Source organism: Oncorhynchus masou, chromosome 3 (assembly GCF_036934945.1).
Source record: "Oncorhynchus masou masou isolate Uvic2021 chromosome 3, UVic_Omas_1.1, whole genome shotgun sequence".
NCBI lineage: Eukaryota > Metazoa > Chordata > Actinopteri > Salmoniformes > Salmonidae > Oncorhynchus > Oncorhynchus masou.
The window spans coordinates 9,648,571-9,665,186 of NC_088214.1; the positions used below are offsets into that span (position 1 = coordinate 9,648,571).

Genomic DNA, 16,616 nt, shown 5'->3' on the forward strand with positions numbered 1-16,616 from the left:
CTCACTCACTGCATCCTCATTCTTCTCCCAAAGTGCTAAGACTTCCTGTCATGGATTCAAAATAACTTCCTTAAACCAATGATTACACCAAAGCAAAGCTTTTAAATCCCATGATGGAAGTGTGCAAGTCCACACTTTGGAAGAAGGGTGGAGAATAGGGATGAACTGGATATCAGTGGTCTGGGCGGGTCCATCCAGAGTAGAGATCTAGGATCAGTTCTTTCCATGTCCATGTAACCTTTTCCCTTGTGATTTATATACTACAAAACTGGTCCCAAATCAGCACTTATCCTACTCTTGATACATCCAGTATGCACGTAGGTTGGGAAACCAGTGGCCTGGGCCGTCAAGAGTAGAGAGAGAGAGTTAGAGGGCGATGAAGAAGCCTCATATTAATGTCACAGTCACTAGCCAGTAATTCAAACAAAATAACTAGGGCCTCAGGCTTCTTGTTCTCCAGTTGTTAATGAGTCAACGCTGCTTATCAGTCATCATTGCTGACAGGATAGGTAGAGCCTCCCTCCACCCACTCACTGTTGTGGAGGTACCAGACCTGTCTGTGTATTGGTCTTCATCCCAAATGGCACCCTATTCCCTATTTAGTACACTACTTTTGACAGGAATCCGTCCATTTGGGGGCGAACTTAGCGGCATGTTTCCCATCAGCCCTGGCCTGGTCTGGCTGGCACACAGGATGCCCAGTCAGCATCTGCCTCTCAAATGGCATCCTATACCCTATATAGTGCACTACTTTTGACCAGAGTAGTGCACTATATAGGGAACATCATGCCATTTGGGACGCAGAGAGTCGGTCAACAAACAGGACGTCACCCTGGCCTGAAGTAACGAGGTTAGAGATACGGAACCAGAGCTGCAAAACAGCACCCTATTCCCTATATTCGCTGTGGTCAAAAGTAGTGCACTATACAGGGAATAGGGTGCCATTTAGGATCAACACTCAGTCAGCCAGTCATCAACAATAAATAGCACAAACTGGAAATGAGTGGTTCTTTCAGGAGGCCTGTGTTCTGCCAGAACTCGATTCCCTGAGCAAACTAAAGTGAACTGCTGGCACAGAACACAGAGGCCCTCCCTCCCTCCCGCCCGCCTTCCCTCCCTCCCTCCGTCCGGCCTGTAAATTTCACCCACATTAATGATTGGTCTACACCCATCATTTCATCTGTATTCATTATTGGTCACAGCTGGAAGTGCAGCTTCTCTCTGCCCCACTCAATCCAGAGGTCCGTTGCCCAGACGCGAGAGAGAATACACTGAGGAAAATAAACGATTAATCACGTTGTGTTGTGGTCTTGAGATGACACAATGGGTGCGTCTGAAATAGCACCCTATTCCCTATATGGTGCACTATTTTGACCAGAGCCCTATGGGCCCTGTGGCCTTATGAGCCCTTGCAAAAAGAAGTGCACTACACAGGGAATAGGGTGCCATTTGATTCACAGACATTTTCCCTGAGGTCTCCACTGAGATGGGGCACGGTCAGTGACGGGAGGCCAGTGTGTGTGTGTGTGTGTCATGCTGTGCGCTTATGAGTGCTACAGAGGGTGGCCACGACACCCTGGCCTGAGGCAACTTGGTTAGTGATACAGAACAGAGTTGCTTTCCAAATGATACGCTGTTTCCTATATAGTGCACTACTTTAACCCAGGGTCCATAGTTCATCCATAAGGCTGTATAGCTGTATAGCTGTACACTGTATAGCGAATAGGGTACCGTTTGGTACTCAGTCTTGGCCAATCACAGCTCTAATCTGTAGCCTTCAGAGAGCCAGTCCAGTTGAACTGTTCCACTACACATCCAGCTGTGGAAAATAGATACTGTACACAATTAGAGGCTCTCTGTATAGGGGCCCAGCACAGACAAACAGCGTTGTTCTTCTCTGACTGTGACACGCTGCTCATATGAGGATTCCTTCTGCATCGAATGTTTAAATGAGTTCCGAGTCGCTGACTTACGTGAGTTCTCACTTGTATTGTTTTGCTAATATTATTGGATGAGCATTTTGTTTCGGGAGGATGAAAACAAGAAACAGCAATAACATGGAGGTTTTGAAAGCAGGAAAGAAGCAGGTATAGATTTTGAGACGTGTTGTAGTGACAGACAGGCTTGGTGCAACTGATCGTTAATCTGTAGTCATCGATCTGCCATACTAATCGTTTTTCCTCTCTGAAACATAACATTGCATTATTTATGCTAAGTAGGCCCTTCTGTTCGGGCAATTTAAAATGAACCTCCCATTCACTGGCCACTACCGGCCATTATTGGAGCCTCTCTCCAATTCCTCTCCATCTCCCCCTCTCTCCATATATCTAGGTCTGCATCCCAAAGGGCACCTTAACCCCCCCCCCCTCACGAGCCTCAGGTCAAAAGTAGTGCACTACATAGGGAATAGGTTGCCATTTGGGGTGCAGACACCCAGTTACCAGGCACCCAGTTACCAGGCACCCAGTTACCAGGCACCCAGTTACCAGGCACCCAGTTACCAGGCACCCAGTTACCAGGCACCCAGCTACCAGACACCCAGTTACCAGACACCCAGTTACCAGGCACCCAGCTACCAGACACCCAGTTACCAGACACCCAGTTACCAGGCACCCAGTTACCAGACACCCAGTTACCAGACACCCAGTTACCAGGCACCCAGTTACCAGACACCCAGTTACCAGGCACCCAGTTACCAGACACCCAGTTACCAGGCACCCAGTTACCAGACACCCAGTTACCAGACACCCAGTTACCAGGCACCCAGTTACCAGGCACCCAGTTACCAGGCACCCAGTTACCAGGCACCCAGTTACCAGACACCCAGTTACCAGACACCCAGTTACCAGGCACCCAGTTACCAGGCACCCAGTTACCAGGCACCCAGTTACCAGGCACCCAGTTACCAGACACCCAGTTACCAGGCACCCAGTTACCAGGCACCCAGTTACCAGGCACCCAGTTACCAGGCACCCAGTTACCAGACACCCAGTTACCAGGCACCCAGTTACCAGGCACCCAGTTACCAGGCACCCAGTTACCAGGCACCCAGTTACCAGGCACCCAGTTACCAGGCACCCAGTTACCAGGCAGCACAGCTGTGTCATAGTTTAGGTCGGACACATCACATTAAGCCACATGTACCTTTTAAAAGGGGCAATCTGAGATGAGGAAAAAGAACAAAGCAGTAACCCTAAACAGCTGAAGGTCAGGAGAAATGTAAAGCCCAAAAATCAGATAGATTATTCAAGAATCAATGGCGACACTGCATATTGTTTTTACATTTAAAAAAAAACTTTTAAATAATTAATTTAATGTATGTACCAATCACAGAAAAAACGACTAGACAAACCAGATTTATGAGTCCCAGTTGATGGACAATAGTGCAAAACCGCTCGTAGCTACAAACAACAAGGGCCAGTGATTCCATTGGTTTGTTCTTGCATGGTCAATTCTGCACCAATACAAACCCTAATCAAATGTGACATATTTCTGAATGTGAGAAGTCCTTTTTGCAACACACGTGCAAATTGCAAACACGTGTTGAATTGACAAAATAAGCTCCACATGAAGAATCACACACATTATAAGGTCTACGCCCTCTCAGGTTCATACATCAGGACTTGATTATCTTTTTTGCATCTCATCAATGTCTTGAATTTGATAATTGCAATCTTCATTTCTATTTGATTTCATTTGCATGTTCCCAACACTGACCTTGTTCACGTCCCAAGTGCCACCCTATTCCCTACGTAGTTCACTACTTTTAACCAGAGCTCTATTGGCCCTGGTCAAAAGTAGTGCCCTATATAGGGAATAGGGTGGCACTTGGGACGAGCCCTCATCTCAGTATCTGCATAAATGTGTTTACCATTGCTACCCCACAGCAGTATAGAGTACAGCTTCTCACTGACTCACATTGGCAACTCCTCCAACTGCTCTATACACATTTCACATGCAGAAGCACAGAAAAAAAATACAATTATGCATAATTCAACAACAGACAGTAAAAACAGCTGATGTAGTTAAAGTAGGTGCGTGTGTTTGCATGCTTTTCAATTCCTGGGGTTCTGTGTGGGTGCACATCACATCTGCAAGAGTGAGCATATTGACGTGAGATAATATAGGCTACTGTGTGTCTGAGTTGGGCTGAATAGGTAACACTGCCAACTCTAGTCCACATGTAATCCCTGCATGGGAAACCAGGGATCGCTCCTCAGTCCAAGATTCTGTCTCCCCAAATCTATGTATCCTACTGGCTGAATAAATACAAAATACATCAAAAATATATACTTGTAAAAAATATATACATATAAAAAAATGATATAGGGCACTGTTTTGTAGTGTTAGTGAGACTGTTACAGTAGTTAATCTGTGGGATTAGTGACTGTTACAGTAGTTCATCTGTGGGATTAGTGAGACTGTTACAGTGGTTAATCTGTGGGATTAGTGAGACTGTTACAGTGGTTAATCTGTGGGATTAGTGGGACTGTTACAGTAGTTAATCTGTGGGATTAGTGACTGTTACAGTAGTTAATCTGTGGGATTAGTGACTGTTACAGTAGTTCATCTGTGGGATTAGTGGGACTGTTACAGTAGTTAATCTGTGGGATTAGTGACTGTTACAGTGGTTAATCTGTGGGATTAGTGGGACTGTTACAGTAGTTAATCTGTGGGATTAGTGAGACTGTTACAGTGGTTAATCTGTGGGATTAGTGGGACTGTTACAGTAGTTAATCTGTGGGATTAGTGACTGTTACAGTGGTTAATCTGTGGGATTAGTGGGACTGTTACAGTAGTTCATCTGTGGGATTAGTGAGACTGTTACAGTGGTTAATCTGTGGGATTAGTGGGACTGTTACAGTAGTTAATCTGTGGGATTAGTGACTGTTACAGTAGTTAATCTGTGGGATTAGTGACTGTTACAGTAGTTCATCTGTGGGATTAGTGGGACTGTTACAGTAGTTAATCTGTGGGATTAGTGACTGTTACAGTGGTTAATCTGTGGGATTAGTGACTGTTACAGTGGTTAATCTGTAGGACTAGTGAGAATGTACCAGTGGTTAGTCTGTGGGATTAGTGAGACTGTTACAGTAGTTAATCTGTAGGACTAGTGAGAATGTACCAGTGGTTAATCTGTGGGACTGTAACAGTGGTTAGTCTGTGGGACTGTTACAGAGGTTAATCTGTGGGATTAGTGAGACTGTTACAGTGGTTAATCTGTGGGATTAGTGACTGTTACAGTAGTTCATCTGTGGGATTAGTGAGACTGTTACAGTGGTTAATCTGTGGGATTAGTGGGACTGTTACAGTAGTTAATCTGTGGGATTAGTGACTGTTACAGTAGTTAATCTGTGGGATTAGTGACTGTTACAGTAGTTCATCTGTGGGATTAGTGGGACTGTTACAGTAGTTAATCTGTGGGATTAGTGACTGTTACAGTGGTTAATCTGTGGGATTAGTGACTGTTACAGTGGTTAATCTGTAGGACTAGTGAGAATGTACCAGTGGTTAGTCTGTGGGATTAGTGAGACTGTTACAGTAGTTAATCTGTAGGACTAGTGAGAATGTACCAGTGGTTAATCTGTGGGACTGTAACAGTGGTTAGTCTGTGGGACTGTTACAGAGGTTAATCTGTGGGATTAGTGAGACTGTTACAGTGGTTAATCTGTGGGATTAGTGAGACTGTTACAGTAGTTAATCTGTCAGACTGTAACAGTGGTTAGTCTGTGAGACTAACAGTGGTTAGTCTGTGGGACTGTAACAGTGGTTAGTCTGTGAGACTAACAGTGGTTAGTCTGTGGGACTGTAACAGTGGTTAGTCTGTGGGACTGTAACAATGGTTAGTCTGTGAGACTAACAGTGGTTAGTCTGTGGGACTGTAACAGTGGTTAGTCTGTGAGACTGTAACAGTGGTTAGTCTGTGGGACTGTAACAGTGGTTAGTCTGTGAGACTAACAGTGGTTAGTCTGTGAGACTGTAACAGTGGTTAGTCTGTGGGACTGTAACAGTGGTTAGTCTGTGAGACTAACAGTGGTTAGTCTGTGGGACTGTAACAGTGGTTAGTCTGTGAGACTGTACAGTGGTTAGTCTGTGGGACTGTTACAGTGGTTAGTCTGTGGGACTGTAACAGTGGTTAGTCTGTGGGACTGTAACAGTGGTTAGTCTGTGGGACTGTAACAGTGGTTAGTCTGTGGGACTGTTACAGTGGTTAGTCTGTGGGATTAGTGACTGTTACAGTAGTTAATCTGTGGGACTAGTGAGACTGTTACAGTAGTTAATCTGTGGGATTAGTGAGACTGTTACAGTAGTTAATCTGTGGGACTAGTGAGACTGTTACAGTAGTTAATCTGTGAGACTGTTACAGTGGTTAGTCTGTGGGACTAACAGTGGTTAGTCTGTGGGACTGTAACAGTGGTTAGTCTGTGGGACTAACAGTGGTTAGTCTGTGGGACTGTAACAGTGGTTAGTCTGTGGGACTGTAACAGTGGTTAGTCTGTGAGACTGTAACAGTGGTTAGTCTGTGGGACTGTAACAGTGGTTAGTCTGTGAGACTAACAGTGGTTAGTCTGTGGGACTGTAACAGTGGTTAGTCTGTGAGACTGTACAGTGGTTAGTCTGTGGGACTGTTACAGTGGTTAGTCTGTGGGACTGTAACAGTGGTTAGTCTGTGGGACTGTAACAGTGGTTAGTCTGTGGGACTGTAACAGTGGTTAGTCTGTGGGACTGTTACAGTGGTTAGTCTGTGGGATTAGTGACTGTTACAGTAGTTAATCTGTGGGACTAGTGAGACTGTTACAGTAGTTAGTCTGTGGGATTAGTGACTGTTACAGTAGTTAATCTGTGGGACTAGTGAGACTGTTACAGTAGTTAATCTGTGGGATTAGTGACTGTTACAGTAGTTAATCTGTGGGACTAGTGAGACTGTTACAGTAGTTAATCTGTGGGATTAGTGAGACTGTTACAGTAGTTAATCTGTGAGACTGTTACAGTGGTTAGTCTGTGGGACTAACAGTGGTTAGTCTGTGGGACTGTAACAGTGGTTAGTCTGTGGGACTAACAGTGGTTAGTCTGTGGGACTGTAACAGTGGTTAGTCTGTGGGACTGTAACAGTGGTTAGTCTGTGGGACTGTAACAGTGGTTAGTCTGTGGGACTGTAACAGTGGTTAGTCTGTGAGACTGGTACAGTGGTTAATCTGTGAGACTAACAGTGGTTAGTCTGTGGGACTGTTACAGTGGTTAGTCTGTGAGACTGTAACAGTGGTTAGTCTGTGGGACTGTAACAGTGGTTAGTCTGTGAGACTAACAGTGGTTAGTCTGTGGGACTGTAACAGTGGTTAGTCTGTGGGACTGTAACAGTGGTTAGTCTGTGAGACTAACAGTGGTTAGTCTGTGGGACTGTAACAGTGGTTAGTCTGTGGGACTGTAACAGTGGTTAGTCTGTGAGACTAACAGTGGTTAGTCTGTGGGACTGTAACAGTGGTTAGTCTGTGGGACTGTAACAGTGGTTAGTCTGTGGGACTGTTACAGTGGTTAGTCTGTGAGACTAACAGTGGTTAGTCTGTGGGACTGTAACAGTGGTTAGTCTGTGAGACTAACAGTGGTTAGTCTGTGGGACTGTTACAGTGGTTAGTCTGTGGGACTGTAACAGTGGTTAGTCTGTGGGACTGTAACAGTGGTTAGTCTGTGGGATAGTAATGTAGAACAGGGAGAGAAACTGTGTGCTTGTATCTAACCCCCATCACTCAACAAAGACTGCTCAAATCAATGAATATGAAAAGATGATTTCCTGCCAATCGTAGGTATTTTATTGATAGATGTGTGTGTCCACTGGGAGCAGTGTGTGTAACATATTGTTTCCATTGAGGGCTCTCCTAATCAAACCTCTATGGCTCTAATGATCATACCAGGCTTGCACAATAATGTGGGTGTAGCCTATTGTATGCGCGTGTTTGTGTTTGTGTGTGTGTGTGTGTGTGTGTGTGTGTGTGTGTGTGTGTGTGTGTGTGTGTGTGTGTGTGTGTGTGTGTGTGTGACACACAGAGAGAGGCAGGGCACAGGCCAACCTGTGCAAGTGTATATCACACACATTCTTCAAAAACAATAGCAGAAATTCCATTGGAGTTCGGGGGAAAGGAGCTTGGTGACTACCTTGTAATAACACAGTAACAACTAAAAACTGACGTCAACCGGATAGAGTAGAAGATCCTGGAGGGTGACAGTAGAGGAGGATGAGACTAGAGAAGGGTGAGACTAGAGGATCGTGAGACTAGAGTAGGGTGACAGAAGAGGAGGGTGAGACTAGAGGAGGGTGACAGAAGAGGAGGGTGAGACTAGAGGAGGGTGAGACTAGAGGAGGGTTACAGAAGAGGAGGGTGAGACTAGAGGAGGGTGACAGAAGAGTAGGGTGAGACTAGAGGATTGTGAGACTAGAGGAGGGTGACAGAAGAGGAGGGTGAGACTAGAGGAGGGTGAGACTAGAGGAGGGTGACAGAAGAGTAGGGTGAGACTAGAGGATTGTGAGACTAGAGGAGGGTGACAGAAGAGGAGGGTGAGAATATAGGAGGGTTAGACTAGAGGAGGGTGAGACTAGAGGAGGGTGAGACTAGAGGAGGATGACAGAAGAGGAGGGTGAGACTAGCGGAGGGTGAGACTAGAGGAGGGTGACAAGAGGAGGGTGAGACTAGAGGATGGTAACAGAAGAGGAGGGGAGACAAGATGAGGGTGAGACTAGAGGAGGGTGAGACTAGAAGAGGGTGAGACTAGAGGAGGGTGAGACTAGAGGAGGGTGAGACTAGAAGAGGAGGGGAGACAATATGAGGGTGAGACTAGAGAAGGGTGAGACTAGAAGAGGGTGAGACTAGAAGAGGGTGAGACTAGAAGAGGGTGAGACTAGCCTAGAAGGGATGAGAGAGATTCTTACCAAAGACAATGAAGTTGCTCTGAACAGAGGCTGCCAGTAGTGTCAATAAACTCAGAGTCCATAGATTTGGGACCAGGTCAGAAGGGAATGCCATGGTTGGTTGGTTCGTCTCAATCCTCAGGAGGTTTAGGCAGGGTGCGGGGGGAGGAGCACGGGAGTGTTACCTGCGGGGGGGAGGAGCACCGGAGTGTTACCTGCGGGGGGAGAGGAGCACCGGAGTGTTACCTGCGGCGGGAGAAGAGAGTAGCACTGGAGCTACCTGCGGGAGGAGGGCGATAAAACAAGAACAAGCCGTTCGGGATAAATTGGTTGCGTTCTGATCGGTTGGCGGGTGCTTAACGCACTTTTGGACATCGTTGCTCACGCGCTTCTCCGTGGGTTTCGTAGATCTGCTGCCTGTGTCATATCGTACCGGGAGCGACGCGGTGATCGAGCCTACCACCGTAAAAGGCAACGTTCTAAATCACTAAGGGCGGAAAATCAGTGTGGGCTGTCATTACCCTGAATGTATTCAATTGATGTCTAAATGTATTCAAGCTCTGGAGTATAAGTGGGATGCTTTCTGGGCCCCAAACAACTCTTGTTAATTACAAATATCACAAATGAACCAAATCCAAATTGCCCTTGTTGGCCAAGCAAAACGTCGGAATGGACAGCAAAATGCTTGCACCTGTCGCCCGCTGAGAATTGCCTGACGGTGCTTCTCTCCTCACATGACACAGATGTAGCACACACGGTGTCACTATAATACCCTCAGCCTCTCACACACACACACACACACTGAAATAGCCTTACATTGCGGCCGAGCCAAGGCTTGGATCTATCCTCGAAATTCTCCTTCGCCATTCGGTTCAGCGCGGGCCATGGCAAGAGAGAGGTTGCCAGTGGGACGGACGGGCGAATAGGGCGGGGATATGATGGGGGGGGGGGATTCTTGTTGTTGGAGCCATTAGAGAAGAGTGTGTCGATGAAAAAACAGAACTGATTTGTAGAATAACGTTAGTGCTGATCACCACCTTTAAGGGGTTGGATAAATCCAATCTAAAGATGGGTCCTATAGTCCAGTGGTTCCCAACCTTGGGTACTAGGACCCCTAGGAGCACTTGGCCTGTCCAAAGGGGGTACTTGAAAAGTCTCATGAGACCATAGGTCTGCTGGTAAAACGCACATGTGGGGGGTACTGCAGGGGTCCTCGGGCAGAGCTACATGCAGTTAGTGGCGGCTACAGTAACCGGGAGAGGATGGGAACCACTGCTCCAGCCCAGAAGGCACCTGCAATGCTGCTGGATGCCGCGTAGAAACGAGGAAGGAGCCCGGTATGGTTTATCGTGCTTCCCCCTTTCCCTAGCCTGCCTACACCTTTTCCCCAGTAAAGGAAATTAGCACTGTGTAATGGTAATCAGAGGGACACCTCGTAGCCTATACGTAGAAATGAAGGCGCACACCGCTGTAGATTGTAGTAACACAACCAATGATAAAAGCCTTGCATGCAGGAAAGGGAGGGGAGAGATGGGGAGGCATAACGGAGCCTACAGTCCAATAACAAAAAGCATATTCGCACTAAATTATACAACGCGTCTAGTATTGTATTCCCGGGTCAAGATAATGCTTTACCTCCAGCACCTGCCAGTAGCCTAGGCAACTGGGTGAGGCGCACGCAGGAACATTCCAGGACACGAAAGCAGAGTATTTACAACAGTGACAGGTGTCGATCGTTTGTTACAGCCCGGACACAGCCAACAACAATCATATTGTTAGGGACATAACAGTATACACACCGAAATAGGCCTGCCTCTGGATTCTCGATCCTGAACGGATAGGCTATTTGTCGCCGTTGGTTCTGGAAGTGGTCCCTATATTGCAGGAAAACTGGCGCTTGCTCTGATGCCTCACTGGATCTGTCTATATTGACTTTTTCCTTCCTTCTTCGGATTGTTGTTTTTCTAGCTGTTCCCTCTCGCTCTCTCCACGGCTACCGTTTACTGCAGCAAAAACAGTCTGTCTAAAAGAAAGGAGGTGGCGCGTGGAGGGGGAGGGAGCGAGGGGGAGGGGACTTTAATACGATTTGGCCCGTACCATTCGGATAAGAGGGCAAGAGCATACTGCCTGTGAGAGGGATATACATGCAGGGCAGATAGAAATAGAGACACAATAAAAAAGTATGTGGACACCCCTTCAAATCAGTGGATTTGGATATTTCAGCCACACCCGTTGCTGACAGGTGTGTAAAATCGACCACAGGCCATGCAATCTCCACAGACAAACAGAGCTGCCGGGTCAATTGTAAGTGCTGTTATTGTGAAGTGGAAACATTGAGGAGCAACAACAGCTCAGCCGCAAAGTGGTCGGCCACACAAGCTCACAGAAGGGGACTGCCAATGATGTGCTTAAAAATGGTCTGTCTTCTGTTGCAACAATCACTACCGAGTTCCAAACTGCCTCTGGAAGCAACGTCAGCACAATAACTGTTTGTTGGGAGCTTCATGAAATGGGTTTCCATGACCGAGCAGCTGCACACAAGCCTAAGATCACCATGTGGAATGCCAGCTTGAGTGTCACCATTGGACCAGTGTAAACGCGTTTTCTGGAGTGATGAATCACACTTCACAATCTGTCATTCCGACGAACGAATCTCTGTTTGGCGGATGCCAGGAGAACGTTACCTGCCAGAATGCATAGTGCCAACTGTCAAGTTTGGTGGAGGAGGAATAATGGCCTGGGCTGGTTTTCATGGTTCAGGCTATGCCTCTTAGTTCCAGTGAAGGGAAATCTTAATGCTACAGCATACAATGACGTTCTACACGATTCTGTGCTTCCAAATTTGTGGCAACAGCTTGGGGAAGCCCCTTTCCTGTTTCAGCATAGCAATGCCCCCGTGCACAAAGTGAGTTCCATACAGAAATGGTTTGTCAAGGTTGGTGTGGAAGACCTTGACTGGCCTGCACAGAGCCCTGACCTCAACCCCATCAAACACCTTTGGGATGAATCGTAAGGCCGACTGCGAGCCAAGTCTAATCGCCCAACATCAGTGCGCGACCTCACTATTGCTCTTGTGGCTGAATGGAAGTAAGACCCCGCAGCAATGTTCCAACGTCTAGAGTGGAGGCTGTTATAGCCGCAAAGAGGGGACCAACTCCATATTAATGCCCATGATTTTGGAATGAGATTTTAGACAACCAGGTGTCCACATACTTTTGGTCATATAGTGTATATTGGAGAAAGAAAAACTGAGATGTCATATTCATATAGACTGTATCCTATGCCCAAATATGTTATTTGTCATATCATCGAAAAATAATAGGCTAATTGTTTTTTCTGAATTGTTCTTCTTTTATCTAGTTTCTCTATTATTATAGATTTAATAGCCTAGGTAGTGGTAGTAGGCTAGTCCCCAATGCCCATAGATAAGAGTTAGGTCTAGCTTCATCAGTCATGAATCAATGTTTTTCTCTGCTTTCCGTTAGGGAGTAGCCTTTTTGACTGACAGCGCGAGACGTTGTCTTTCTGAGTGGAGTCACAACGCTCAAGGCCCGACAGACTGTACTGGTGGGTGTTCAGTTGAGGAGGGTGGGGTGGGGGGCGTTCAACTCGCGAGGGGATTAAGGATTAGTTTTGCATGCGGATTAGTTCGTGTGTAGGGGGAGACATGGGGTTAAAATGGTGGCTGGCGTGGAGGCACGAAAAGCCCTATCACCATAGGCGACAAGCAGAAGGCAGGAAAAAAATCAATCTTAAACTGGGCGGGGATAGGAGAGGGGATCACCAGACAGCTGAAGTAGCAGCAGGAATGTTTTTTGCTAAATGTAATGCCTCTGTTTAAAATTAAATATAGACACAGGCCTTCTTATGCCTACTCATTCCAGCTTTTATACATCCGTTATAATTCAAATGTGGTTGTTGAATTCGCTGTTAGAGATGACTGAAATTCAAGGCTCTATACAGCAACAACAAAAAGTCACTGACGGGGTATGAGAGTGCAGGACAGCTCCAGGTGCTGAAAACAGAAGCGCGCCGCCACGAGTTGTCGTTGCGCGCTCTTTCCTGTATGTATCCTCATCAGCAACATACAGTGTCCTATGTCATTTGGGCTTTTTAGAGATTATGATGACTATTATGATGATGATTTAGACCTAGAATGGTCTACTATTTAATTTGTGTCATTAAAAAACTAAAAAACATTTGCACACAGGCGCGTGCGTGTGTTTGTAATGAGTCCCATGTTCAATGTGTGTTTTTGTTAATTGTTTTGTAAAATATGGCTTAGACCAAATGTATAATTAAAAGACAATAATTTTGCCTATAATTAAAATTATCATAATTTTTCACATACTGGTAGTCCGAGAGGGTAGGCCTATAGCCTATATTATATTGACTTGTGGATGAATGTGTGAATGAATTCAGATCACATGAAAGAAAGGATACGTGGTGGAGGGGAGAGGGGGTGAATGGAAAGAGATGGGTGTCGGGACTTAACAAAATGTTGAGCTGAAGCTGTAGTCTTCCGATGTAAAGTGTTTGATGAGGAGGGTCAGCCTACCGAGTGCAGCATGCATTGTGCATACGTCCCTGATAACGATACCCCGGTGCTGCGATGAGAACTGATTGTAGGTGGAATACAATGTGTGGGCGGGAGAAACCCAAAAGCATCTATCTGTTATGGAGATTACATGTTTCATTTTAAATAAAAATGGCATTATCTAAGCGTGTGTCCAGCGCCACATTTGGATACTAAACATACATTCGAATGGACAGAATTGCTTGTATAATGCAATAAAAAGTATGCTTCAATTGGCCAATTTAGTACATTTATTTTTTTCTAAAAAGCAGACCAGCTCCTGAGCAAACCCATCTCTGCCGGGACTCGAACCCGGAGCCTCTGGATTAGAAGTCCAGCGCGCTATTCCATTGCGCCACAGAGACTGAGCCTCACCATTGGATGAAAAGCGTGTTTATATTCTGCCTTTCTAACCGTATTGACCATCTTCATGACATAACGCAGCATCAGGACCACTTGGCTGCTTTTCCCGGACAGACCGATAGGTGCGCATCACTATTCAGCGCCAAGATGGCGATATCAGTCCGTTTGTTTCATCTGAGGGATAAGCGAACATCTTTGATGTAATCTATAAATCAAATCGAATTGGTCACATACACAAAATTAGCAATGTAATTGCGGGTATAGCGAAATGCTTTAGTTCCTATCTCCAACAGTGTAGCAGTATCTAACAACTCACAACAATACACACAAATCTCAAACTAAAATAACGGAATTAAGAAATATATAAATATTAGGATGAGCGATGTCGGAGCGGGATTGACTACAGTATAGTAGAATATATACATAGGAAATTAGTAAAACGGTGTGTAAACATTAACGTGACTGGTTTTCCATTATTAAATTGCAGTGATTCCATGTCTATGTACAAAGGGCAGCAGCCTCAATGGTGTAGAGTTGAGTAACCGGGTGGTTGCTGGCTGGTGATGGCTATTTAAGAGTCTGATGGCCTTGAGAATAAGCCGTTTTTCATTCCCTTGGTGCCAACTTTGATGCACCTGTACTGACCTCACCTTCTGGATGATAGCGGGGTGGACAGGCCGTGGCTCGGGTGGTTAAAGTCCTTAATGATCTTTTGGCCTTCTTGTGACATTGAGTGCTCTAGGTGTCCTGGAGGGCAGGCAGTCTGCCCCCGGTGATAAGTTGGGTGATACAGCTCGACAGGATGCTCTCAATTGTGCATCTGTAAAGGTTTGTGAGGGTCTTACGGGCCAAGCTGAATATCTTCAGCCTCAGAGAAAAAATGTATGTAATGCAGACCAATATATGTGCTCTATAAACATGGACCTTTGTTTCTGGCTATCATGCCACATGAACTACATTTTAAACTTTATTTTATGCCTTTTCCAGAAAAGATAATTACACAAAAAAAAAAAATGAAATTGTCTGAGGCTGGTGCTGGATCTGACATGAAAAGGGGACAGTTTAAAGCTTTTTATTTTAAGGTTAAACCCCAGGTCATGTGATGTGATTGCCCAACACAGAGGGCTCCATCTGTAAAACATTATTATTATAAGTGTATTTGTAATAATTTTATAACTTGTACATATCAGAAAAGCATCCGATAAAATGAGCTCACTTTTTCAGCAAACTAAACGGTGTCAAGTAGCCTACTCTGTGCTTCCATTGAGAATGAAGAAACTATACATTTTCACACACAAAAACATGACAATATACAGGATATAAATAGCCTAGCGCTGAGCACTTCAGCTTTTACAGTTGGCCATGTATGATTGGATAAAAAAAATGAAGGAATACAAATCAGAGTTCCATCATGCAAATCAGTGTTCCATCATGCAAATCAGTGTTCCATCATTTTTTATAATACACTATTGCACCCATTTAGTGTCCTCCCAGGTGGAAATCAGTTCTTGATTACAAAAGGAAGAAAGCGAACAGTCTTCAAGTCCAGATCTGAATTTGCCTGTATTATTAGAAAGGACATTTACAACAATCATACTAAGCAATAATGTTGGCAATGTGTGTTCTTCTGAAAATGCAAAAAGACAATATAATTTTAAGTGCACAACACTGCCCTTTCCATGACGGACTGACCAACTGAACACAGGTGAAAGCTATGATCCCTTATTGATGTCACTTGTTCAATCTGTGTAGATTAAGGGGAGACTGATTAAATGATTTTTTAAGCCTCGAGACAATTGAGACATGGATTGTGTATGTGTGCCTTTCAAAGGTTGAATGGGCAATAAAATATTTAAGTGCCTTTGAACAGGGTATGGTAGTAGGTTCCAGACGCACCGGTTTGTGTCAAGAATTGCAACGCTGCTGAGTTGTTCACGCTCAACACTTTCCCATGTGTTTCAAGAACTGTCCACCGCCCGAAAGACACTCAGCCAACTTGACACAACTGTGGGGATTGATGCCTTGTAGAGTCCATGTCCCAGCGAATTGAACATGTTCCGAGGGGCAAAAGAGGGGCTGTGCAACTCTATCAGGAAGGTGTTCTTAATGTTTTGTACACTCAGCGTATAAGTTATCGTGTTGACCATCTCATTGATAATGTATTTACCAAAGCAGGTTCCGCCCCGTGGGACAACATTTCACTGTTACGAAATAGTATTGGAACAGTAGGTGGGTCTTTCATTCTGTTACATTCGTCATTGACTGTGCACACACAGGCCCCGCATTCCAAATGGCCACCTATTCCCTATGTAGTGCACTACATTTGACCGAAAGGGAATATGGTACTATTTAAGACACTCGGCACACACGCACACACACACACACAAACACTAAGGTTGAGGCCCACCATTACATCACAACATGGTATTCCCTTCAGACTGCAACGAACCAAACATGATTAGGTGCAGAAGCAGCTCCTGTGTGGCTCGGTGGGAGCTGAAGCCTCAGGCAACTTTGTAGCTAGTTCAGAAAACATCAAATCGTTTCAAACAATTGTGCACACATCCAATAACATGCAGGTGTTAATGACCTCGTGGAGTAAAGACTCGTATCCACAGTGGTGTCAATGACCTCGTGGAGTAAAGACTCGTATCCACAGTGGTGTCAATGACCTCGTGGAGTAAAGACTCGTATCCACAGTGGTGTCAATGACCTCGTGGAGTAAAGACTCGTATCCACAGTGGTGTCAATGACCTCGTGGAGTAAAGACTCGTA

At 45.4% G+C, this 16,616-nt stretch overlaps 1 protein-coding gene and 1 non-coding gene across 4 annotated transcripts in view; both read right to left on the reverse strand.

Moving 5' to 3' along the window:
* LOC135509537 (cell adhesion molecule 3-like) overlaps nucleotides 1-10,901 on the reverse strand; it is a 130,072-nt gene extending 119,171 nt beyond the window's left edge. For 2 of the 3 annotated variants that reach the window (XM_064930294.1, XM_064930278.1), the window contains exons 1-2: nucleotides 10,702-10,901; nucleotides 8,924-9,087 (exon numbers count right to left, since the gene is read on the reverse strand). In XM_064930294.1, coding sequence (XP_064786366.1) covers nucleotides 8,924-9,017 — 94 coding nt within the window. In that variant the 5' untranslated portion in view covers nucleotides 9,018-9,087; nucleotides 10,702-10,901. Of the gene's footprint in view, nucleotides 1-8,923; nucleotides 9,118-10,701 lie in introns of all 3 variants that reach the window. The other variant, XM_064930286.1, reaches the window with a different exon arrangement.
* A 2,868-nt stretch (nucleotides 10,902-13,769) lies between these two features.
* trnar-ucu (transfer RNA arginine (anticodon UCU)) lies at nucleotides 13,770-13,843 on the reverse strand. Its single transcript has one exon. It is a non-coding gene; the product is annotated as a tRNA-Arg (tRNA).
* Between the last annotated feature and the right edge of the window lie 2,773 nt (nucleotides 13,844-16,616).